Source organism: Hyaena hyaena, unplaced genomic scaffold, assembly GCF_003009895.1.
Source record: "Hyaena hyaena isolate Hyena2069 unplaced genomic scaffold, ASM300989v1 scaffold_275, whole genome shotgun sequence".
Classification (NCBI taxonomy): Eukaryota; Metazoa; Chordata; class Mammalia; order Carnivora; family Hyaenidae; genus Hyaena; species Hyaena hyaena.
This window is the reverse complement of record NW_024080908.1, coordinates 1456840-1484026: the sequence shown is the minus strand read 5'-3', so window position 1 is coordinate 1484026 and position 27187 is coordinate 1456840. Positions and strand designations below refer to the sequence as shown.

Genomic DNA, 27187 nt, shown 5'->3' with positions numbered 1-27187 from the left:
TCTCTCTGTCCCTCTTATGCTTATGCGCTCTCTCTCTGTCTCTCTCTTTTAAAAATAAAAAACATTAAATTTTTCGAAATTATCTAATTTTTGCTCCTTTTGCAAAGACTACCCACTGTTAGGGGATAGCTGATATCTAGGGATGGGGTTAATGTTTCTGCTGCTCATGTTCTTGGCTTTTGTCTGCCTGCTGGCCAGAAAGCAAAGGGACTAAACTTTAATTAGTTCCGTCAGGAACAATCCTTAGTAACAGGAACCAGATATGGCTGGAGGCCAGAAGATAGCAGGTCCCTATCTCCTTCTTTCTTTAAAGTTCCAATCAGTTCTCAGATAACATTGAGCCTGCACTGGATTTTAAAGGCTGAGTCACCCAAAGGATAAAGACAATGAAAGCCTGTTTTTGACTGCCTAAGATTATACATTTTGGGAATACTAAAGAAAATCCAGAGTGAAGTAAACCCAGAGAAGGACAGGAGCTCACAGTCTATTCCCTGCCTTCACATGAGCGGTGAGGTAGAATAGAAAGACTATGGTGTTCCTAACTCTATCTCTATTACTTCCTAGCTGTGTGAACTCAAGAAAGTCACTAAACGTCTCTGAGCTTCATTTCCTCATCTGTAAATAAGGATATTTTTCTTGTTGGGGTAGAGATGCTATAATCCTTATTAAAGAATCCCTTTCCTTCCATCCTTCTTTCTCTCTTCACGGCGGGGGTGGGGGGGGGTGGGCATCAGGAGTTAAGTCTCAATTATGTGCCAAGGCCCTTGATAAAACTTATTTATTTTCATCCTTCCTCATGGTGATCTCTTTTTTTGTAATAATAAAGATGAATTTGTCAGATAGCATAGTATTTTTACCATATCATCCACAATTCTTTCAGCAAGTATCTCCTTTAAAAACATACCAACTTTCCCCAAAACATTAAAATACTTTGAAAACCATGACTGTACTTAAAAATGAACAACTCTTTAATATTTGTAAATATCCAGTAAGCATCTAAATATCCTCAATGGTCTTTTTGCAGTTGGATTGTTTGAATTAGGATCAAACATGGACCCTACTTTTGTATTGCTATTACTGAGTTATATTATTATTAGGTGAGGCAGCTTGGTGGCTCAGTCAGTTAAGCGTCCGACTGCGGCTCAGGTCATGATCTCGTGGTTCATGGGTTCGAGTCCCACATCAGGCTCTGTGCTGACAGCCGGCTCTGAGCTGGCTGTCAGCACAGAGCCTGGAGCCTGTTTCCAATTCTATGTCTCCCTCTCTCTCTGACCCTCCCCTGCTCATGCTATCTCTCTCTCTCTCTCAGAAATAAAGTAAAAAACATTAAAAAATTTAAAAATATATTATTATTAGGTAGATATGCATTAGTGATCAATCTAATGTTCTTTTTACAATTAATTGGGCTCGGTTACATAAAAGCACTTTTCACAAAAGCCCCTAAGAAGCCTAGAGACAGGGAGGCCAGTGCTTTTCTCTGGTGGGGAGACATTAGCAATCTTTTGGGGGATGGGGGTTCATGTTTTATTTATTTTTGAAACAGAGAGAGAGAGAACATGAGCAGGGGAGGGGTAGAAAAAGGGGGGTAGAGGATCCAAAATGGGCTCCATGCTAAAAGCAGTGAGCCCGATGCAGGGCTTGAACTCACAGACCATGAGATCATGTCCTGAGTTGAAGTCTGACGTCAACCGACTGAGCACCCCAGGCACCCCAAAATCTTACTTTGAAGCGATTTGACAGAGCAGGTGTGGTGAGGTGGGGTGCACGGTTCACAAGCAACGCTGACCTGAGGGGTTTGTGTCTAGTGCCCTTTCTTCCACCCTTACTGTCCCTTCATGGACTGCAAAAACCTCACTTAGCCTGCCAGCCTTCTTTCATCACATCACGTTAATTAAGCTCCTACTGCATACAGTGCACCATGTCGAGACCTGGAAGCCTACTAGGCTACTGATCCTTCTTCCACTCTTTTACTTCTCAGGGGTAAGGGAACAGAGCCCTCGCCCCGATGGGCTGCTCAGCTACCTCACAGGCAGTCAGCCTGCCCTAAGACTGAACAGATGTCCCTAAACCTCCACCCAGACACAGATAACACGTAAACCCCAGACGTACATGTTGGGATGGATTGAGAGACCCTTACATCACTCCTTAGCCAATAGGCTTCCTGTCTTTTATTTCTCTTTTTTCTTGCAATTATTTGTAGAACACAAGAATTTTTAGATGCAAGTGTAAAAGGTGATATAACACATGCAGAGGGTACTGGGTAGGGAATAGGGACCCTGAGCTATAACCTTGGCTTCTAATGAGCAGCAGAGGGTGAGTTATGAGTCATGTGCCTCTCTGGGCCTCATTACCGTGCTTGTAACAGTGATGAGTCAGTTAACAGGATCTTCTACCTTTCTTCCAGCTTTGTCACTTTGTTGTTTTTAATTTGGACGCCATGTATTTTGAGGAAAGATTGTACTTTTATTCTAATTTTGCCTCTCCTCCCAAGTCCTGCAGGAAGGCCAGGGAACTAACTTCTGGATGTAGCCTGAAAGCAGCAATCAATTAAGATGTGCAGCTTTCTTCCACCCACTTTGGATCTCAATGGGCTAAATTAAGAACCCCATATTTCTTAAAAATACTCATGACACATTCAGAATAAACTTTCAGTTTGTGAAAAATCTGTATTTATGTGCAGTGGAATGTGATTCTTTTATTTTGGTGAATTCCATGAAAGGAAAAGATGGTTTCAATCTCTTGTCAAATTGGGGGGTAACGTGGGTTCAGTGGTCATGGATTCTAACAGTCTGTGATTTCTGTACTTTGTTTACAGCTAACCTCCAGAGTGTAAGCTCTCAGAGGGCAGGGAGGGGAATGTGATAATAGAACACAGACTCACCTGGCCTTGGTGGTGTGGTTCTATCCACTGCTTTCATGCCGTGTCATGTTTTTCTCCGGTCAGTGGAAAGAGTAGCCTACCCAGGCCCTTCCAAATGCTGCCCAGAGCAGGACTCAGCCTCTACCTTAAGGTGAAATAGTTTTCATCCTTGAGGCTAGAACGAGAAGGGTTGAATCAGGATTTCTAAGCCTTTATATATGTAACCAATTTTCATCTACCAGCTGAGTAGATGCTGGAGTCCTCCCAATTCTTGGGGACTGCTTTGGACCCCAAGAATCCGTGGCAGGCATACAGCACAAGATGGCTGCAATTTCTGCCTCTGTGAGGACATACAGCTTGCCTCTACCCGAAGCATTAGAAATTGGGTCTTTCCTAGAAAATCTGAAGGTGCAGTCAACCTAATCATAGGATGCCTGTGTCATCAGCACAGCCGATACACATGGGACTGGGTTTATTGGCTCTGAGCAGAGTGCTCCTGGAAGCCTCAGACAGGGCATTTCTTTGCAAAGCATTCTATCCAGTTCCTGTGTCAAGATAAAAGAAGTTGGTCTGACATTTTTTTATTCTCCTTCCACAAGGAAATAGTGCAAGGTTGAAAGGATTCAGCCAAGCAGTCCTTAAATGCTTTGGGCAGTCGACATCTGATCTCAATGGCTCTAGGGATAGCAAATGAGGCCAAGTCCATTGGTCTATATTCTACACCTTCTTCTCTTTCCTATCCGACTGCTTCCTGGGCCACTTCTCCAACCACACTTAGCCCATCTGGATGGACTTTCACTCGGAGCCTCAAACTCTGCACTCCAGAAAGATGTTGGAACCACCACATTTAAGTCAGATGAGGAGATGCAGCATGAAGTAAAACACTTGAAAAATGTCAAGAGCTCTCCTCTGCAAGTGCTTATTATTGGTAGGGAAGCATGTGGAGCTGTTTTGGTCAAGCTGCTACTTTTTGACATTTTCTTGTGCAGAACATCTGTCTGGGGATGAGGCACTGGTCTATGGGGATTCGGGAAAGTTAGAAAGAATCAAGATGTTCCACTAACAAAGCCCTTGGTTGGGTTTGGCAACGTGTTTGAAGTGACAGTTTACAAGAGATACCTGAGTCAGGACCGTGGGACCGGATGACCTATGCAATTTGGGGGCAAGGTCAACAGTGCAGGTCACACGGAAGACTTTCTCCAAAGAGCCCATTGTCTGAGGTCTGGTGCTGGTGCTTTCTGAGTGACAGGCTTCCAGAAGCTTAGGCTTTGTTTTCGAATACCCCAAATCCAAAAATGTACGTCACTTGAACATGCACATTTATACATGTGCGCGTGTACACACACACACACACCTCTGAGACCCACGCAGACAAATTGAAAGCAAAGCTGTTCACAAAGATGAATGTAGACTGAAGGGAATTTTCTTTCTTTTCTGGCAAACATGACTCCTGCCTTCATAGTTAGTGTTATACTTTCTCCTTTAGCTGGCAATGTCAAGGGGAAAACCCTTTGTAAGTTGGGATTTTCTCAAAATCCTCAGCCGAGGGTTCAAAAGCCTTTAGATTTTTTTTAATTGCCCTCTAACTTTTTTCTTCCAGATTCACCAAGAATAGCTTAACCTTTGTCTCCCTTCTTGGGCCACACAGGGCCCTTCGTAATTAAGCCAGAATGAGTACCAAAGACTAGAAGGGCAGGGAGGGAAGAAATACGTGACTTTCCTCAGCCACTCATGGAACACATTTTGTTAAATGCATACTGGCTTAAGAGTAAGAAAAGGACAAGAATAGCAAAGACAAATGATGGTTATGACAGTCTAGAAATGAGTGCCTTGCACAATCTTGATCACTCAGATGCACACGGTAAAGCCAAGTGTCCAGAACTGATGGATTCTGCTCCTTCAGAGGAGATGTGATGTGTTTTTCTCTCTCCTCTAAGACCATCAACTCAGAATCACAGGCTGAGAACAGGAGCAGAATCACAGAGAAACTCCTTCTTTTCTAGATGAGAAAACAGGTCCAGACCTTTTGATGACTGGTCCAAGATCACAGAGCTGATTAGAGTTGAAGCTAATTCAAAGTCTGCAGCTTGACTTTTCACCTTTTTTAGCTGATGAACTTCAATTTATTAATTTTGTACATCTTCACTTTTAAAATACTTCTTCTGAAGACACCGCCTTTCAAAAGGTTTTGGTTACCAAATAAACTGTAGTCTTTAAGAAAAAAATGTGTCTCCCCATGTCAACTTACCAGATGCATAGAGCTGCCAATGAGAATAACTGAACAGCATGAGACAGACTTATTACATAGTGATTAAGAGCCTAGAGGCTGAAAGGAGATTGAGTTTGACTCAATCATTGTCATTTATTAGATGATTTTAGACAAACTTTTCTGTAACTCAGTTTTCCCATCTGTAAGATGGAGATAATATTGATACTTCTTTCACAGGGTTGTCATAAGCACTAGGCAAGGTTACGCATTAGATGTGTTGAGTAAAACCATTTAGTTAGCAGACATACAGGTGCTTTGTCTTAGTGCAGGATTTTTCTGAGTCATCTTCACGTTGGGAAAGCTTTGCAGCCAAGTATCGGGATGTGGCTACAACAGGCAACTGGGAAGCACCCAGAGTTAAATGAGACAGTTCCCCCTGCCAATCCCCCTTCTCCGTCTGTGCCTCTTTCATTGCATTGCCCTCGGTTCTGCCATCTTGAGTGAACGTTTCTCAGCCACAGGCCATATCTCCAGGGTTTAACTAGATACTTCACCATTTAGAAGACATTGCTCTTCCCATCTACTTTCGGTGGCACGGCCCTCACCCCTCTCTGGCCCTGCTTCCTCGGGTCTCTTGTCCCTTGTGTTTCATATCTGATGGTCTCCTATCAGTGGTGACTTGCATTTACAACACATGAAATGACAGGTGCATTTGTCTAAGATCCCTTGTGCCTCTGTCTAGAAGAGGACCTTGTTTCTATCCTGAGCCCAGATCTCTAACTTAGTAACTCCCGTCCCGGTCCCAGCAACCACACAATTTAGGGCAACCCCATTCTTCAGTTCTTGGCAGTAGGTACCACAAGGCAGACTGCATTGCTCCCTGAAGGAAAATGAAGGAATGCGATGCGCGTGCTGGAGAGAAGTATCCAAGATTGCGAGCCTGCACCACACTCTATAAACTTTGAAAGCTTCTTTGGGATTTTTAGAAAATGTCTTAGGAAGATGTGGATGTCTGTACTAAACTTGGGGAAGGATCCCTGGGATGCTGGAAGAAACACAGGAAATGAGTACCTATTTGGGGATACAAACCAATACTCCGTCCCCCACCCCATCACACATGGTTGTGGCCAAATCATGCACCCCCCAAAATCAACCCCTCAAGGAGACTTTCTCTGTTTCTCCCTCAGGGAGGAGGTAGCCCTCCATCCTTTGAGCTCTCACAAAACTTTCTCATCTTTTTTTGTGGTTCATGCCACTTCTTTCCCTACTTTGGGGTATGTGACAGCACCTCCTTTAACTATGATCCCAACCCTGCAAGGTAGATATTATCAACATCACTATTTTACTAATGAAGAAGGATGATAATTTAAATATTTTTAATGTTTTATTTATTTCTGAGAGAGAGAGAGAGAGAGAGAGTGAGAGAGAGAGAGAGAGAGTGAGCAGGGGAGGGGCAGAGAGAGAGGGAGGTACAGAATCTGAAGCAGGCTCCAGGCTCTGAGCTGTAAGCACAGAGCCCGATGTGGGGCTCGAACCCATGAACCGTGAGATCATGACCTAAGCCGAAGTCGGATGCCTAACCGACTGAGCCACCCAGGCACCCCGAGGGACGGCAGTTTAAATGTCTGGCCCAAGGACAGATAATACACTCTGCATGCGTGGGTTCCAAGGTGCTAGTTTCAGATCTAAGGCTTATGCCAGCATATCAGAGCTGCATCCCCATAAAACTCGATAGACATCATCTTCTCCATCAAGTGAAAGGTGAGGAACAATCTCTTATGAATTTTGTGGAACACTCCCTTCTGCCCTAGTATAGTGCCCGACAGACAGAGGCTACTCTCTAAGAGTCTGATAAGTGAATGAATATAGAAATGAATGTGGGAATCAATAAGTAGATAGTTCTAGAAAACAGAAATCTTGAGAAGAATAAGGAGTTGTTACAGCTTATTGGGAGCAGGAGAGAAAAAATGGTGTGAAATCAAATTCTGTGCTTCAGACAAGAAATCATCCTCCTCTTCCTCACAGTTAGGTCATTATTTTGCTCAGCAGACCCCCTTAATAATTTTCCAAAGATAATGTTAACCAACTGTTTTTGATTATTTGAGGTAATGCATTTGGGTCCAGTACATAAATTCAGGGAGAGAAGACACATTAAGTACTGGGAACCATACTTTCATTAAATCATATAACACATGTTGCCGTTGAGTAAGGTCTCAATAAATAGAATTTTGCCCTTCTCCTCCTTTCTTCCTTCTGCAATACTCTTTATTATGCATTTTATAGCCTTCTTTTGTAATATATGAAACAAGTTACACAAGGCAGGGGCCATGTACAACTAGAAAATTTCAGTCCATAACGTCCCTTAAGTTCTAAAAATTTAAAGCAGAATGACATGGAGATGTTCGAAGGCTATGGCTCACACTAGTGTCCAGAGAAGCTCTCATGGGAAGGTTGCTGGCCCCTCCGCTTTGGGAATTAAAATAAGCCATAAATTTCTGTCTTCCTCGACTTGAGGACAATGTTCCCACTATTTATTATCTGGCTTCCCAATGGAATTACCAAAAGTCCAGAAATCCTGTCAACAATATTTTGAATAAGACAGGGAATTGAAGGTCAAGGGGAAATAATCTGCTTCTATCTTGTCTATCTTGTCCCCACCACCATGACCCTCTTTCGTCACCCCCAGTAACCTGCTGCAAGCGATGGGTGTGTCAGCCACAGGCCATGAAAGCATGAGAAATGTCTCAATTTCCACGGGAACCCTTGGGTACGGAGTAGCCAGTGCTTGGGAAAAAACAATATATATTTTTTAATGTTTATTTATTTTTGAGAGACAGAGAGAGGACCAGAATGCAAGCAGGGGAGGGACAGAGAGAAAGGAAGACACGGAATCCAAAGCAGGCTCCAAGCTCTGAGCTGTCAGCACAGAGCTCAATGCGGGGCTTGACCTCATGAACTGTGAGATCATGACGTGAGCTGAAGTCAGACGTTTCACCGACTGAGCCACCCAGGTGCCCCTCTTCCATTTTTAACTAGCACAAGGGAGGTGATGTTACAGTGGAGCTCTGAGCTGCCCCAGGCAGCAGCAGAAGCCTCCAGATAATCTCCAATTACTTCATAGGCGTGCCCTTCAGGATTGTGTCTTTCTGTACCCTCAGAATTAGCTGCACTATTCCAAGCTGGAGGCCTTCTGAAAGGCACTTATCTTGCATGTTAGTCAAACAGATCCTTGTTGAACATATTGTACTCTGTTCCATTCCATTCCATTCCATTCCATTCCATTAATCCATTCAATAAATATTTAGGGACATGTGCAAGATGCTGTGATAGAGATAGTAAGGTAAATATAATTAAGCAGCAATAAGACTAGGTAACACTTACCAAATACTTTCTATGCTCCAAGAGCTATTCTAAACATTTCGATGCATTAATTTATTTGGCTTCATATAATAGATATGGGATAGAAACTTTATTATCACCATTTTGCATAGAAAAATGGAGCCTCAGAAATTAAGCAACTTGCCCAAAGTCACCCAGCAGGTAAGAAAAAGTTGTGACATAACCCAAGCAACACAGGCTTGTGCTCTTAGGAGTTAAAGCAACTTGAAAATACTTAGTTAATTTCAAGAGGCTTTGGGAGACCAAAGACTAAGATTCAGTACTTACTTCAAGAAACTGGTTATCTTGATGGAAGTACATACCTATGGAGCTAAGATGTACACTCGTGAGGGACTAGAGTAATTGAGTGAAAATGTGCTGTCCACAACTTTGCAGAAAACACTGTTCTATCCCTTGCTCTGTAACTTCTTTGAGAACTCGTGATAAGATTTTGTGAGACCTTATAAAAGCCATGAGAGACTCTTGAATGCTGAGAACAAACTGAGGGCTGATGGGGGTGGGGGAGAGGGGGAGGGGGGGTGATGGGCATGGGGGAGGGCACTTGTGGCGATGAGCACTGGGTGTTATATGGAAACCAACTTGACAATAAACTATTTAAAAAAAACTTTTATTTTCTCTAAACCTCAGTGTTTTGTTTTGTTTTGTTTTTTAAATAAAGGGAGGGTGGGGCACCTGAGTGGCTCAGTCAGTAAAGCATCCAACTCTTGATTTCAGCTCAGGTCATGATCTCATGGTTCATGAAATCGAGCCCACATTGAACTCTTCACTGACAGCTCAGAGCCTGCTTGGGATTCTCTCTCTCTCTCTCTCTCTCTCTCTGCCCCTCCCCCCTCTTAAAATAAATAAAACAGACAGAAAAAGTAAGGGGAGGGCAAATTAAAAGCTCTCTAAGGTCCCTTAAATATGCCTCTATTTTGTGACTGTACCTGAAAAGACAGAAAACAGTCTAGGCTGGAGTAGTTGCACACTTTTTAGGAAAAGAGTGAGATTTGTTTGGGTCCTTAAGTATTAAAACGGCTTTAAATTGCTGTATAGACAGCAAGAGAGCAAGATTGTGAGCTTGGAAGATAATGGAGAGACCAGCAGGAATAAGAAAGACATTTTCCTTCACTGGCAGAGGAGTTTTAGTAAATCATCATCATCATCATCATCATCATCATCATCATCCCTGTTAAGCACAGAATGCATGGTAAATATACCAGGCAATTAGAAACTAATTTGACAATAAACTATTTGTAAAAAAAAAAAAAAAAAAAAAAAAAAAAAACTAATTTGACAATAAGCTATTTGTAAAAAAAAAAAAATAGAAACTAATTTGACAATAAACTATTTGGAAAAAAAAAAAGTAGAAACTAATTNGGCATGGAGGAGGACACTTGTGGGGATGAGCACTGAGTGTTATGTGGAAACTAATTTGACAATAAGCTATTTGTAAAAAAAAAAAAATAGAAACTAATTTGACAATAAACTATTTGGAAAAAAAAAAAGTAGAAACTAATTTGACAATAAACTATTTGTAAAAAAAAAAAAAAAAAATTATACCAGGCATTAATATAAGTGTTTCATATGGAGTAACTCATTTTATCATCGTAAGAACCTTATGAGATAGATGCCATTACTGTCTTCATTTTACAGACGAGAAAACTGAGGAGAGGTAAGGTTTAAAAACTTGCCAGAAATTGCATAGGTCGTTGGACAAATCTGGATGGTTTGGCTCCAACATCCATGCCCGTAACCACTCTGCCACTCTGCCTTTTGCCTTTTTGTTTGGGTATTAATTCGATTGTATGGGTAAGAGCTCAATGCTCCACTTTGCTTTGCAAACTCTTGCAGTTACATAACCTGAGATGGGCTTTTACCACAGTCGGGAGGCGGACATTTCCTTTGCCAAGTGCAGGGAAGAGACTGAACACAACTCAACATGTTATTTGTCACTGTAATAATGGAATTGAGGTCTGGAAAGTGTCTTCTGAGATCATCCGGACAGATGCAGGTGGTTATATATGACTTAAGTTACCCCAAACAGCTGCTTGCTTGTCTTTTCTTGATGATTTTTTTCTTCGGCAGTGGAAACTTCGCTATGTATAGTTCACTATTCCCATGGTTTCCTCACCATATGGTTACCGAGTTCTCCTGAACGTTTACTGTTTTAATTTAAGCAATCTTGTGTTTGTGTGGGGGGTACTTTTTCACACTTTCAGGTGACTGGCTTTGAACAATTTAAAAACGGATACATCATTATTTATATTTCTTGTTTGAGGCTTCATAACGCCTTGAAGCCACTCCCGGGCCCCTTGCTTTGGGTCTGGATACCATTGTGGATAAAGCTAGGAGCTCTGGTGCTAAGGGTCAAGTCTCACGGACACCTTATATGTTTGCCCCTCTGTGGTCCTTCCAAACCCCAGGGTCCTGCAACGGTGTGTGGTGGCCGAGGGTGGGGGGCTGGTGCCTTGGAGAACACCGGACCACGGTCCTCTGACCTTGTTTCAGGAACCCCCTCTTGTCCTTCTGTTTTTTGGTCTCTTCCTTTACCATTCATTAAAAGCAATTCTCTTCTCTGAGAATAAACCACCCTATTTCTCCAGGGAGTTTAGGGTCTTGGGAAACAAAGGCCAGAAAGGAAGGACTACCTTCAGTTAACATCTGCGTCTGGCCTTCCACACGGCTCTGTCAGAGGTAAGGAAGCACAAGCATGGTCTCAGAACCATAACTGAGGGAATACAGATTCTTAGAAGCAAGAGGAAAATCTCTACGGAGGGGAAAACATGAATTAGCACCTCAGTAAATTAATATTTTGTGTAAATCACTGTTATTATCTTTAAGAGTTGCTACAGAGCGCTTGCTTTCTACCTGTGTGCTGTGGGGAGGAGGGGCCTCTTGACCGGGTGGAGAGCTGATACCGAGCTTGTGTGGTTACAAGGGAAGTCCAGTGACCTTGCGTGGTCTTCCACACTCGTTATGTATCAGGAGTCTGGGGAGACCAAGTGTTTCTCTCCCAGGTGACTGAGGAAGAGGATGCCAGGTTCTATCAACCTGCCCACATCCAGTCAACCTGTTTTTGACCAGTATGGAGCAAACAAGGGTGCTGCAAAGATAGACCTTTCCACACCACCCGTACGTGAGTCAGCCCCTCACTTCTGTTTTTGGTCGCTGCTAAGACCCTCCTGTCTTCCCCAGAGCAGGGCCACCAGAAATTGCTTCTGACTTTTCCTGATTCTCTCAGTTTGGTATCTTTGTTATTTCGCTAAGAAAGTCACGTTGAAGGCACCGTCGACCAAGAAAAGAGGCAGAGCTAAAATAAAACGAAAGCATTTATTTGGGGTCTCAGAATGGCAACTCAGAGAATACAGATTCAGGTAGCAACTCAGATTGTGTCATTTTCTCCTCACCTTCCCCCCTGCCACCCCTCCAGGGATCAAAAGTCAGGGGTTTTTTAAGACAAAAAGGAATGCTTGTATATGTTGTTTACAAAGAATTTTGTTTGGTGTTGGTGGCAGGAAACAAATCTTGGCCGAATAGAATTGGTTGCTAAGGCAATCACTAAGCAAAATCTCTTACTATAGCAAGTAGCAGGTGTCCAGGCTGAGTCGTTCGAATATTTGCAGCTAGTTCAAGGATTGTGGTTTCATCCTGTGAGAACGTGCATAAGGCCCAATTCTCCAATGGCGTCCACGGCTCTATTTTAAAATCGCTGGACATAGGTAACTCCTTTTCATTTCACCTTTCACAGCGTGGAGTTCCTTCGTCCAACCAAGAGAAAAGGAGCTTAATGTGATCAAATACTAATATCCCCAAAGTTAAAGGAAACTGATACAAACTGTAAAACTGGTATAAGATGAAGTTTCCTAAGTAGGGGTGATGAAGACTATGGTGATGATGGTGATGACGATGATGGTGTTGGTTATGGTAGTTACAGGAGGGTGGGAGAGACACGATCCTTGTCTCGTGGAGTCAAAGAATGAATCTCATGGACAACAGAGAGTGAGCAAAGTGATAGAGCTTATTGGGCGAAAGTACAAAGCTCTCAAGAGTGAGAGGAATCCCGACTGGGTTGCTGCCAAAGTTTTCTGTCTTTGACTTTTTATTGGGACCTTATCAGAACGTTTGCGAGACCCCACTCATGGTGCTTAGCCCAGGCAGGTCTGGAATGTGTTTATCCTTATTTTCCCCCCAAACCCCTGCCAGCAGCTTCAGCCTCCCACTTGCAGCTGCAGCCTGCCTCCCCGAAGGTGCCTTGTCTCTCCTTGCCTAATGTTAACCTTTTCGCTGCTCAGGATGGTGGTGGTGGTGATGGTGGTGGTGATGATGGTAGTGATGGTGATGGTGGTGGTGGTGACGGTGGTGGTGGTGATGGTGGTGATGGTGATGGTCGTGGTGGTGATGGTGGTGGTGGTGATGGTGGTGGTGGTGATGATGATGATGGTGATGGTGGTGATGGTGGTGATGGTGATGGTGGTGGTGGTGATGGTGGTGGTGGTGGTGGTGGTAGTGGTGGTGGTGATGGTGGTGGTGGTGTTGGTGGTAGTGGTGATGGTGGTGATGACGATGATGGTGATGATGATGGTGGTGGTGGTGATGGTGATGATGGTGATGATGATGATGGTGATGATGATGGTGATGATGGTGGTGATGGTGATGGTGATGATGATGAAAACCACCACCACCATATACTGCATGGCATTTATGTTCCAGGCACTATGCTAACCTTTACATACATTACTTCACACTCTCCCCACAGAAATCTTTTTATGGACACACTAATGTTATCCTTTTTTAACAGATGATGGAGCCGAGGCCAAGAGATGTTATATAACTTGCATAAGGTCCCACAGAGAGTAAGTGGCCGTTGAAAACTAGCCTAAATCAATGTATTCATATCCAACTATCAGGTTCTTTTTGGTGGATAAATATAGCTATTAATGGTTAGCCACGGGTGATGGATACTTCTTTCCCCACAACTCTACTACCAGCGAGTTGGGATGAAAACAAGACCACAATCCATAGAGTGAAACCCAAATGGGCCATACTTATTTATGCAAATAAATATTAACAAGCTGGTGCACAAAGGATATATAACTTGTTCTCTAATCTCAGTAAAGGCCTCATTCTTTGTGATCTGACCACAATTTGTAGGAAAGATTCGGTCAGACAATATTCCAAGGCAGGATGTCGAATACCTTGTAGGTGACATCAGGCAACAAGGAATCCCTGAATCAAGGCTCAAATGTAGGACTAGTTTAAGGATCAAGCTACAGGTGCCATCTCTGAGGGTGAAGAGAAATGGGTGCAGGTCTCCACAATAAGTCGCCCAACCAAATGACGTGAACACTATTATTGTGTCTGGAGAGAGCCCATTATCTAATGAACAAACCTACATGTGAAAACTCATCTCTAACATATTCCGCTAACGGGCAAAGCATCTGACGTTGACCCCAATAAGAACAGCTGAGACACTTCACAGCGGTCACCTCTAGAGCATGGTCTTTCTAAGAAGCTTGCTGACCACCAGCGTAACGTGAATTCCTTATCTGGGCCTGTAGCTGAGGCTAACGCCTACATACACAATGTCACCCTGTAGCAATAACAACCAGCTGGTATTTTTGATTTCATTGTTTTGATTCCTCATTTTGTGTTTGTCTTATTCAACTCAAATACAGACTCCATGAGAGGACCTCGTCTTTCTGTTTTACTGAGGATTTCAAGCCTATAATAGTCTATGGCACAGGACAAGCATTTAATGATTTGTTGAATAAATAAGTGAGCGAAAGGAGAACTCTACTGCGGCCTGTCTTTTCTTTCTCAGCTACGATCCTATGAAATAGTCTGCTTATTTGAGTAAGCACCCTGGTCGGCTCTCTAGCCTTTACTGTGCGTTGCCTGTGAGGGACCTGGAAGTCACAAGTTAATCTGGGGAAGCGGAGGTGGGAGTGAGCTTGAACATAAGCAGTGTGTGTACTGTCTGTCGTTCATATCGAAGTAGGTTGATTCAGGAAGATGGTAGATTCCAAACTGATACATCCTCTCTCTTCCACAATGAGCTTGTACCGCTTTCTCCCTCCACTTGAGCATTGATCTTGATTTTAAGGGGCCACGTTCCGAGCATTCTGGGGAGTTGAGAATTTTAGGTCCTGAACTGACCTGATTTTCTACTGGTATTTCTTTATATTCCGCTAAGGTCTTTCAAGGTCGTTTCCTAACCCCTGCCTCTCATGAGCCGCCGATGAGTAACAGACTCTGTTCATCTCAAGCTTTAAAAGAGCTGCCGACGAGGAAGCTTTTCCAGTCTTCCACCCAGTGAGGCTTTCCAGATGGGTCCTGCTAGGGAACACACCCTCTCAGGGTACCCGTGCCTCGGCTCAGGTTCTGTCTGTGTGACTCCCACCTTGACCACAGGACCTCAGAGGAGCTCATTTCTTCCTCCGAGCCTCAGATTAGCCTATTCTGTGGATGCAGTACTCTCAGGCTGTGGAGACCGGCTGCAAACAAGTGCTTTAGAAACTGTTGTTTATCTTTTCTGGGTATTTATGACATTTTTAGGAGCCAAGAAAAGGCATGTCCTTTTTACTTCTGTGGTAACAAGCTCTGTGGTGTGTCTTCAGAAAGCAGCAGCCTGGAACACTGTCTTCTGATCTTCCCATCATCTGGGTCTGCTTTCTAGAGGATTCTCCACCGATGCGCACACTTTCCCACGGCCAGCAGGGGGCACCTGCGACGCAGATTTAAATGGAATTGACTTTAAACGGGATTGTCCTTGATAGGGGACGTTTTGGGACACCTCTTTTGGAAATGTAAAATCCCTGTTCCGTACTTCCCACGTGTCCTCCATCTTGTCTTTCCTCTTGACTGTTCCCAACATAGGTCTGGGGTCTAGAATGAAACCTGTGGTCACTAAAAGTCTGTGCCTTGGGACTACTTCTGTTTTTCAGTCCTGATAAATGATGGTCTCACAATAGATTCTGATCAGGGTGTTAGTGGTTGTGATTGCCCTCCCCGCCTCTTCTCCTCAGAGTCTGTCCTATCTGGCTCGAGCTCATTTTGAGCCTCACTTACCTTTCATCATCTTCTTCTTCTTTTTTAATTTATTTCTAGGAGAGAGAGAGAGAGACAGCGTGAGCAGGGGAGGGTCAGAGAGAGAGGGAGACACAGACTCCGAAACAGGCTCCAGGCTCCGAGCTGGCAGTCAGCGCAGAGCCCCACGCGGGGCTCGAACCCACGAACCGCGAGATCATGACCTGAGCGAAAGTCGGACACTTAACTGACTAAGCCACCCAGGCGCCCCAACCTTTCATCTTCTTTAACAGATAGAAATTGAATTTAGTTCCTTCAGAGTCCTTATAGTCATTCAATGGCTTTTTGCCTCTCCCAGTTACCAAATAAAAAAATCCTAGTCTTGGGACCCCTGGGGTGGCTTAGTCGGTTAAGCAGCACCTCTTGATTTTGACTCAGGTCAATATCTCATGATGTTGTGGGCTCGAGCCCCCGGTCAGTCTCTGTGCTGACCACACCGAGCCTGCCTCGGATTCTCCCTCTCTCTCTGCCCCGCCCCTGCTCTCAGTCTCTCTGTCTCTCTCAAAATAAGTAAATAAACAGACTTTTTAAAAAATCCTAGTTTCAGTGGCACATTCTATGCTACACCCTGGTATTTAACTCACCCCGCCGCAAAATGCAATTTTACTATAAGTGAGCAATTCAGTTCATTAATTCATTTACTGGTTCATCGATTTACATAGCAGATCTTTTCTGAGCACCTATTTTTTTAATGTTTATTTACTTTTGAAAGAGAGACAGAAAGAGAGAGAAAGAGAAAGAGAGAGGAAGAGAGAGAGAGAGAGAGGGAGCAAGCGTGTGCGCGCACTCAAGTTGGGAGGGGCAGAGAGAGAGGGGGAGACAGGAACCAGAGGCTCCCAGCTGTCAGCACGGAGTTCAACGCGGGGCTTGAACCCACGAACCCCAAGATCATGACCTGAGCCGAAGTCGGACACTTAACCCTCAGAGCCACCCAGGGACCCCTAGAATTGTACTTTTAAAAATCCAGCTATATTTCTGCTTTGATTGATTGCTTCTACAGTTTTCCACACATGTGCACCTTAAGGTAATATCTCTGACTCAAGTCACCCATAAGAAGAAGGAGGGACCGAGGTGGCCCAGGGCCTTTTGAAATTTGATTTCTTGGCCAGAATACCCACAGAGGGCGCAGATTTAAAACCACAAACCCTACAATTATCCCAACCCCTTTTCAGTTTGAAATCGCTAGTATGAGTCATCTACAGAAAGAATTATCTCCCTCTGAGCCTTTAATTAAAATCTCACCCAGGCATCTCCAATTGATTTTATTTCAAAACAAGGTTTTCTTTGTAAAACAAAAGACAACCAAGAAGGGGTTGAGATGGGAGGAGATAAAACTTGCTTCGTGTTCACCAGCATGAATGTAACGGAGCCGAGGCGGTCAAACAGAGCCGAGACTGAGATGAAATCATAAACGAGTTAGAAAGTCTTCTCTGGTGGGGCTGTTTTTGACATTAAGTTAATGTCAGATATATTCAAGTTGATTTTTAAGGGGGGAAACAAAATGATAGGTTTGAGCTTTTGTTTTGTGTCATTTTCCTCTTGGTCTATTTTGATCACATATGTGTGTGTAGCTATGGTGGGGAGGAAAGCGGGGGGCGGGGGGGGGATGTTTCCCCTTTGTTCCAGAAACTCCTGGGGAGAAAAGCAAATGTAGTAACATTGTTTATCCTTGCAAAAAGCATAAAAGGTTTCAAGTAGTTTCAACTGCAGCATCCCTTAACCGTAACGGCTTCATCCTGAAAACCTGTAGTGTTTTGTAAGAAGAGATGCAATCGTATTATTCATTCTCATATTCCTGCAAACTCCTAATTAAACCAAATGGACTTCCTGGCTTAAGTACTCTCTTTAACGACTGATATTTGAACACACATTAAGCTAAGAGTTGAGGCTATCGGAAGAAGTATTCCCCAAAGCCTTGCACTTCCTTTCTCCTTTACATCCCCAGGGCAAATATGAGGAAAAGAGTAATCCGATGTTCTGGAGTGTTTGTAACTCTGAGGAAATGGAATATAATTTTCTATAGGCAATGTTATAAATGGCCATTGATTTCTAGAGCATCCCATGAAAAGCTTATTTAAGCAGTGATGCAGATGAAATTGCACTGGGGTTCTGATTGATTCTGGTTTTTAGATTTATTTTTTTATTTTTATGTTTTACATTTATTTATTTTTGAGAGAGAGAAACAGAGTGCTAGCAAGGGAGGAGGGGCAGAGAGCGAGGGAGACACAGAATCCGAAGCAGGCTCCAGGCTTCCAGCTGTCGGCACAGAGCCCAACTTGGTGACCCAACCCACAAACCATGAGATCGTAACTGAGCCAAAGTTGGACACTCAACCGACTGAGCCACCCAGGCGCCCCTGATTGATTCTGGTTTTAAAAGGCTTTTGTGGGATATCTTAAAATTTTAACCACCTTTAGTAAAACCACGTTTTTATGGGAAAGTACATCCTGAAAGAGTTAACAAAAAAAAAAATTCAAAACAGATTGAGTTTGTAAGACCAGATGCCACCTGTTTACAGAGACACAGTGTTTGAAGGCCCCTTTCAATCATATCACCTCTTTTTTGTTTTCCTACCAAAATTGCGGTAGGCTGAGTGCTCTACAGAGGCCCCTCTGTCATCCCCTCTTCATCAGGAAGGGGAGGCAGAGTGAGCCAGCTTCTAACCCAGCTTTCTTCTCTCCCTACTCACACCTTACACTCAAGCAATGCAGAACCACTTCTGCCTCCCTTCAGAGGATAGGCACACTCCCCTCTTTTTGCCTGGAAGAGCCCATCTTTTCCCGCTGCCTCCTCTGAGAAGCCCCCCCTGACTTGCCCTTGTGGGCCAGTGATCTGTTGCTCACTGGATCCTCTCCTTGAAACGCTGCTTGTGATGGCTTACAGGTTTGAGGCATCAATGGCCTATAAGCACCTTGAAGGCAAGGACCAAACTCTGTATTTATATGTTTACCGCGTGCTGCTGACATGGACAACATGATCAAGGAGGAAATTAATGGGGTGCCGGTGGCTCATTCAGTTAAGCATCCGACTCTTGACTTCACCCCAGGTCATGATCTCACAGTTTGTGGGTTCGAGCCCCATAGCAGGCTCTGCGCTGACAGCTCAGAGTCTGGAGCCTGCTTCAGATTCTGTGTCCCCCTCTCTCTCTGAACCTCCCCAGCTCGCACTCTGCCTCTCTCTCTCTCTCTCAAAAATAAATAAACATTAAAAAAAATTTAAAGGGGGAAATTAATGATGAATAAACACAATTTAACAAAACTCCACTCCTTGTTCTTTACCCTTTTGTGTCCAACCTGCTCTTTCACCAGCAATTATATACAAATGTCTCTTTACCTTTTGCAAAAAGCAATGGCTCAAATGGAGCAAAGGACATAGGGAGAAAAAAGAAACAGAAACTGAAAGAAAAAAATACCCAAAACTTAAAGAACCTACCACACAAAAAACCAAGCATATGAGAGACGTTCAATAGAGCATCCTTATCTAAATGTTAGTGGGTGAACTACGGAGTCAAGGTTAAGACTGAAAACAGCTGCTTCATAGACTAGTTCCTTTAAGGGCAGGGAGTAAGGGGCATATGTGGCCAGAAGGAGAGTATGTTATGGGTGAAGTTCTTTAAGAACTGGGTGCGATACTGTGACCTGACCGCAAAATAATGGCCCTGGTGTTTGTTTCTGGCTGTCCTATTGAACGCTAGCCAGCAGAGGGTAACCACAAATATTGTGTGCACCCTCCCCTTCCCTGCTTTCGTAATGTTTTCTTTCTATTCCGGATAAATATTAAATTGGTGATTCTTGTCTCCAGAGCTAGAATATGACAGGTGGTGGGTGTAGTAATTCTTAGTAACTGGTGGGAATCTTTTTGGAGGTTTTAATTTGGTACTTGAAGCTAGGGAACATGGGATGAGCCTGGTTGGAAAAATGATTATGCAGTTAGAACTAACTTTGAAGAAGCAGTATTATATGCCAAACGCTGTGGTAAGTGATTCACATGCATTAGCATATTTAATCATCACGAAAAAGAGGATGTACTATTTTATCAGTCCCATTTTCTGGGCAAAAGTCTGAAACATTGGTTAATTTAAGCAACTCGCAGAGCTTGGAATCAAAATGACACTTATTCTCATGGTTTATATAAGCTCTGCCTGTGGAACTTTCCAGTTTAACCAAAGTGCTGTGCTCCGGCTCTGGGCTGTGGGATCTGAGCCGGCTCCAGCCAGAGAGAGGGTCCTAGGGAAAGAATGGAAGTGGAAAGAAATGAAAAAGAAAGGATGTTGTAGAAGTGACTAAATCTAAATCATAGTTTCAAAATTATATTTGTAATACTAAAGGAAACTATTATGTGATTCAATATTTATAGGTTTTTTGATAAAGTAGACAGTGGATTTTCTTAACTTTTTCTCTCTGATATCCATGATTGTTAATCTCATTTTCTTTTTTTTTTCAAAAAATTTTTCAAGTTTATTTATTTTGAGAGAGAGGGAGGAAGTGCACATGCCAGTATGAGCAGCACAGAGAGAGGGAAAGATAGAATCTCAAGCAAGCTCTGTATCGTCAGCACAGAGCCAGATGCGGGGCTCAAACTTGTAAGCCTCGAGATCATGACCTGACCGGAAACCAAGAGTCAGTTGCTTAACCGACCGAGCCACCCAGGTGCCTCTCACACATTTTCTTTACTTAAATTGTCTCATCGGTCTCTCCATGTGAATGGATGATGGAAGTTTATTCGGAGCAGGAAAACCCTATCTGGCCACAAAATGAATCCCATCATAGCTCTTGAAGACTTTGGCTAGGATCAGCATTGAAGGGGAGAGAAATGTGAGGAGATTTGCCAGGAACAAAGTCAGGATCTCTTCAGTTCATTCTGGTTAATGTTTTTGAGTGTTGACTGTGTGACCATGCATGAAGCTCCCACAAGAATGACAGGTATTCAGGATTCAGCGCTTACCTTCACCTTCCAGAGTAGAAAACAAGACATCTGAATCAATAACCATAATGCAAAATGATCAATCCTATCTTAAGGGCATTGTGCAAAGCACCTAGACAGCAATGAAAGAACAGTTTTTTGGGTCTATCAATACACAACAGCTTGCCTCATGGACTAATGTTTATGATTTGCTGGTGCTCTTAGAGTTCACACTTGCTATGAAATAATGGATAATTTAGGTTAGTTTTGAAACTAGACATGAAAACAGTTGCATCCTATGGTTGTGGAATGTCCAGAATTCTGATTTTATCTATTCACTAAAATGTTGAGGATAGAAAGCAATGGGATAATGCTGCTATAGTTGACCCATTCACAGTTAATACTCATCTACTGAAGGCTTACTGCACATAAGATACTCCAGTAGCCATTATGCAACAATGGGCAAGTGGCTAGGAAAAAAACCAGACCCATCTAAATAAAAGAACGCTTTATAGAGAATACGTCTTCAGGTAGAATCACTTAATCATATAGCTGAAGGGAGCTGAAGAAAACATGGAGCTCTGTCATTTTACAGATGAGGAAACTGAGACCTGGTGGTAAAAAATAAAATGATTATTTTTTCAAATATTCTACATCTAATTAATGACAGATCTGGGACCAGGGCCCTCAGAGGACAGATAGGCAATGTAGTGAGTAGCTCACCTGTGAACTCTAGAGTCACACCATGTGGGCTCCAGTCCCATCTCCACCACAGACTGACTGGGTTATCGTAAGCAAGTTTATTTATTTATTTATTTATTTTTTAATTTTTTAAATTTATTTCTAGGAGAGAGAGAGACAGCGTGAGCAGGGGAGGGTCAGAGAGAGAGGGAGTCACAGACTCTGAAACAGGCTCCAGGCTCTGAGCTGGCAGTCAGCACAGAGCACGACATGGGGCTCGAACCCATGAGCCGCGAGATCATGACCTAAGCGAAAGTCAGACGCTTAACTGACTAAGCCACCCAGGCGCCCCTAGTAAGCAAGTTTTTAAACACTCTGACTTTTAGTGTCTCCATCTGAAAAATGGGATTAATACTATAGTATCTGTCTTACATAAAATGAAAGAATCCATGTAAACCAGTAATTAAGAGTAAAATGAGGAGGTGCCTGGGTGGCTCAGTTGGTTGAGCATCCAACTGTTGATTTCGACTCGGGTCATGTTCTCACTGTCAGTTGGAGCCCCATGTCAATTTCCACATAGGTATGGTGCTGCTTGAGATTCTCTCCCTCTTCCTCTGACTCACCCCTGCTTGAGCTCTCTCTGTCTCTCTCTCAAAAATGAGATAATGCAGATGAACCAGGAACATAATAAGAGCTTGTTGTTACTTATTAACACTCATGTGTCCTGATTTCTACATCAGTATTCTTTCTGCCACAACAGTACAATGGGGTTTTGTTCATTTTTGTTTCTCTGACACAGAAAGAAATCTATGTGTCAGATCTATGTGCTCATATGGTGTTTCCATTCCCCCTTACATCTTTTTCTTTCAGGGCCAAGGAGATTAAGCTCAAGTTGGGAATTCTCCTCCAGAAGCCAGACTCAGCTGTTGACCTTGTCATTCCATACAATGAGAAGCCGGAGAAGCCAGCCAAGACCCAGAAGTGAGTCATGAACATGGATCCCACTGCTTTCCCTCCAGAGGATGGCTATTTCTCAAGTGTGTAGCACCAACCCTCCCGTGTAGAGCTCCCCACCTTCGATTACTCACTGAAGGTCATAAGATCCCTCAGAGAAGAGTTGGTTTGTAAATAAGCATGTTTTTACTTTTCTATATCTGGACCATAATATTGGGTACTGGCAGATGACTTAAAAAATAAAGATAAGGCCCTGCCTTGGGACCTTGTTGGAGAGACAGATAATACCTTATAAAATGGCACCAGCTTCTTCATCAGTTAATTACCACACAGACTTATGACCAAAAAATAAAAAAAAAACAAAAAACCCAACCTATTCACTTGCTGCCTGGGGCTCTGGGTGAACCATTCCTGATCCAATTACTATGATCACAGGGTGAGCTCACCTGCTACCCAACCAGCCAAGGCGGCTTCCTCCGCAGGAAGATACAAATGGAAACATTTCCCTCAGGAAGATGCTAAGACCAAGGCAGACAGTTTAGGCCCAATAGCTTATTCTCCAAGATATTATTCCCCCAAGGTCCAAAAGAGGAACAGAAAACTATTCCTTGACAGAGGAAGGAGCACCCGACCAGCCAAGTCTATTTAATGTACATGAAGCATTTTTAACCCCGATCCATAAATTACTATTCTTGACTGGACTTCTCTCTCCTTCCCCGCCCCCCACCCCGCCCCGTCTCCCCACTCCAATCAATTCAGGCATGGAGAGAAACTAGAATTCCAAAATACTGATTTCTACATCAGTATTCTTTCTGCCACAACAGTACAATGGGGGGGAGGGGAGCGGGGGGTCCAAAGATTCAAGCTGTTGTGCATAGTCCAGCTGACCACTGGAGGAATGCTCCTCATAGCACACGTATCGTTTCCATTTCCATCCACCCCCTCAAACGTTTTCATGGGCATGAAAATCAAGAAGGGCAACTGGGTAGAAGAAAAACCAACGTAGTGCATTCTTTCACCCTGCTGTCTAAAAGCTTTGAGGAGATCGCAGAAGTGTGGTAGGAACACAAGACCCCCTTTAGACCTGAACTTCTTTTTAAATGTAACATACATATAAATTGGCCAATCGTTCCTGTCCAAATGACCTTCAACTTAATATAGGTGGGTGGGCTGGAAGAGGAAAAGACGGGTTAGTCCTTTTAAATCTTTTTCCATCAACCTAAGTGGATATTTCCATTCTCCTCTTATTACTTCAAAGTGATTCCATACCGGAAGTGAGGCATAATTGAGTTTTCTGCATTTAGAAAGGGGAAGCTAATTCAGTGTGGAGTGGCAGGCACCAGGCAGTGGTGGGGAATGAGAAACACATTTCATAGCAGCCACAGATCAAAAAATAAAATCTATTTTGAAGTAAACAATGTGGTGGTTATGGATCTGTGGGAATTCACTTTCAAAGATAAATATAATGCTACATTTCCTGCTTTGATTCTCTGTTTTAATCTTCCATACAGACACTCAAGCTATTTGGCTTAACAGGGATTCACAGAGAAGCAGTTTGGGAAGAAAACTTGGGGTCGATAGTTATTGGATGATTTTGTCTTCTGTTGCTGTTCTTCTTCCAAGAGTTTAAATTGTTTGGGGGAAAACATCCTTCATATCTCTAGAGACTATTGTGTGTCTCTATTATCTTTCTCAGGGTGACCCCTACAAGGCTTTCCCACCCTCTGTCAAACCCCTAAACCCCTTCCACCTCCTCATGTTTGGCCAATTTCCTTGCCTTTTAACTATCAAGAAAAGACTGTGTTCTGCATGAGCTCAATGGATCTCTCTTCTCCCCACTTAAAACTTCTCTGCCTTTTTTGTACCCATGTTCCTCTCTCAGAGAAGAAAATAAACCTTCACCAGACTGAAGGTATTTTTAACCCCCTCATCTTTTAAAAAAAGCAATCCATTTTTTAAAAAGCATTTCTACTTTTTCAATGTTTTTCTTTTTAAAGTTTTTTTTTTTAACATTTATTCATTTTTGAGACACAGAGAGAGCACGAGCCAGGGGAGAGGCAGAGAGAGAGGGAGACACAGAATCCGAAGCAGGATCCAGGCTCTGAGCTGTCAGCACAGAGCCCAATGCGGGACTCAAACTCACAAACCGTGAAATCATGGCCTTGACGTGAAGTCAGACACTTAAGCAACTGAACCACCCAGGCACCCCACATGTTTTTATTTTTGTCACTAAAACAACAGAAATTGAAAAAAATTGAAATGAAAAATAAAAATAGGAAAGAGTTGCCCACATCTCTACCACCCATAGCCGGTGTCTGTTGCCATTTTCATGTTCTTAATTGTTCTTTTCTTTCTGGGCCTGTGCTCCACTCTGAAAAACTCTCTCAGCCCCCCCTCCCACTCCTATCTCTTTCTCTTGCTTTCATGGGGTAATTCTAGAAACAGAAAGTGTCAATCATGAAGAGACTATAAAACAACCCAAGCATTTATCTGGGGTCTTATGGATGGCAATCTAGGAGACACAGAGCCAACCCAAACTGAAAATGTGGTCCTGATTGGCAGCGTGAAATACAGGCTTATGAAGTCAAAAACCACAAGGCTATGTAACTTGTTTTAAAAGAATTGTGATTCACGTGGCACAGGTTTTTTTTTTTTTAATGTTTATTTATTTTTGAGAGAGAGAGAGAGGAAGAGAGAGAGAGGGAGACACAGAATCTGAAGCAGGCTCCAGGCTCCGAGTTGTCAACAAAGAGCCTGATGTAGGTCTCGTACCCATAAACCATGAGATCATGACCTGAGCCGAAGTCAGATGCTTAACCGACTGAGCCACGTAGGGGCCCCGTGTGGCACAGTTTTAACAAATACACAATTGGTTGTTTGGCTAACAGGTGTTACCTGACCTCTCTTTTGGCCCAGAGTAGAAGGATGTGTCCCAGGAGGTGGTCTAGGTGCTCTGACCAAAGTCACGTGTTTATGGTGTTAAGAGATGTGCCTGCTTCCTCAACATCCTCTCGACTCCATTCTGAGTTACTCCTCAAAATGTTTACTTGGATTTAAATCTTCTTTTGCAAAAGCCGCTGTTTCCAGAATCTTCTCTTCACTCTTGCTTATCAGGTTTAAACCTTACTGCCCCCAGGAACCCTCTCTCAGGCCTCGCCTTTGATTCGTCGCCAGGGTTTGACTTGTCGCCAGGGTTTGACTTGTCGCCAGGGTTTGACTCTGCTCCACCATCTTCTCTCTCTCTAAGGACTCCTGCTTTTGCACCCTGTCTGTATGTGAGCATTTCCCGAGGCTGTGCCATAGGTCCTCATAATGAATAATAAAAAATTAATACAACACATAAATTTAGTTTGCAATAACTTATATCATGGCTTGTCATATAATCAATTGTGAAATGCTTAGGAGCTGATACAGATTTTGTTTTTAATTTAATTGCAATCCAAGTTAGCTAACATCTAGTGGGATAATGATTTCAGAAACAGAATTTAGTGAATCATCACTTACACATGACACCCAGTGCTCGTCCCCACAAGTGCCCTCCTTAATGCCCATCATGCATTTAGTCCATCCCCCCACCCAACACCCCTCCAGCAACCCTCAGTTTGTTCTCTGTATTTAAGAGCCTCTTATGGTTTGCTTCCCTCCCTGTTTTTATCTTATTTTTGCTTCCCTTCCCTTATGTGATACAAATATTCTTATAGTTTATTTTATATTCTAGATGTTCCTTTTCTCCCTCCCTATGCTATTAATTTTAAACTACACTTGGTTGTTGTTGTTTTACCATCTCATGACTCTAGAACGATCTCCACACAGAGGCAGGATCTAGCTGTGAACAGTTATGAAGTGTTCCCGTATCCATAGTCTGACCGGGTGAGCTGCTGTGTGAGCATCACTGCCAGGATTACGGCTGTATGTACAATGTTTGGCCCAAAGCTAGACGATGAAAAGTGGCAGGTGTTTTTATCTGCATCCCTATCCTTGGCGCACAGGTCACACTGTTGGCCATGGGGTAAGGGCTCAACAAACATCCGGGAGGGGACCGGAGCTGAGTCGTGAGCACATTGCCCTGCGGGGAAGGAAGAGAGAACAGAGCAGGCACATCAGGGCCAATAAATAACTGGGATTTCATTTCCCTTGTCAAGCATGGGAACATGGGAGAACATTACCAGAAGTGTTTCAGTACGTGCCCAGGACCGTGTGGATTAAAAAACAAGGAAGGGAACCCACTGGTGTTTAGAAAGGTTAAAATACTTTCCCATGGTTACAGCTAGGATGTGTCAGAGTTGCCAACAGTTGTAGCAATGGTTCAGAGGGCTAGCATTTTTGAGATTGAAGTTTCGGCGTTATTTATGGCTTTCATCAACCAGACTAATTAACTATGGGCAAACTGAATCATCATTAATGTTTGCATTTATTTGACTCACACTTATGGCTGTAGATTAATGCTGTAGGGGCTGCACCATCAGACAGGGGGACTGGGAAAAGCTCTCCATGACTGACAAACTCTACATTTTGGCAGTGGGCACGCTGTCACCCTGTCAGCGACTTAACAAGTAAATGGGTAAGAGGACAGTAAAGAGAGACAACACTTCCGGTCGAGATGGTCCCTTCCTGGACTAGGCGGCATTTACGCTGGCCATTAGAAAACGCGTGGTTAATCATCTCTGTAAATGTTTGTTTTGCCTTTCATGTGAACTGGCTTCCTCCCCTTCCCCCCACGCCCACACTCAGAGGCTTCGTGCCCACTCTCTGTGGTCAGCGATGGCCTTGCAAACCGGGCACTTATTGGCCATTTAGATCCGCATCTATCTTGTTTCCAAAGAAGTCAGACTTAATGAGGGCTGGCAAATTCTGAGAATCAGGACAGGATGAACCTCTGTTGCCTCCTAGGCTGGTAATCGGAACAGTGGGCTTTATGCTGTGGGGCATGCATCCTGCTCAACTGTGTCCTTGAATCAATTTGGGCTAATTTAACCCCCAGGCGGACTCTACACATGTCCTTTTCAGGAATTTAATCTTGGCTGTGATGTACCGCTGATACCGATCATTAGTCTGGTTCGAACAACACCATTTGGGACAAATTGGATCTGGGAGCCTGCTTAAGTCAGGTGCAC

At 43.4% G+C, this 27187-nt stretch overlaps 1 protein-coding gene across 1 annotated transcript in view; it reads left to right on the top strand.

Moving 5' to 3' along the window:
• Positions 1-27187, top strand: part of RGS5 (regulator of G protein signaling 5) — a 49388-nt gene that overhangs the window by 5291 nt on the left and 16910 nt on the right. The window contains exon 2 of the mRNA XM_039245982.1: positions 21990-22100. Coding sequence (XP_039101913.1) covers positions 21990-22100 — 111 coding nt within the window. The remainder of the gene's footprint in view (positions 1-21989; positions 22101-27187) is intronic.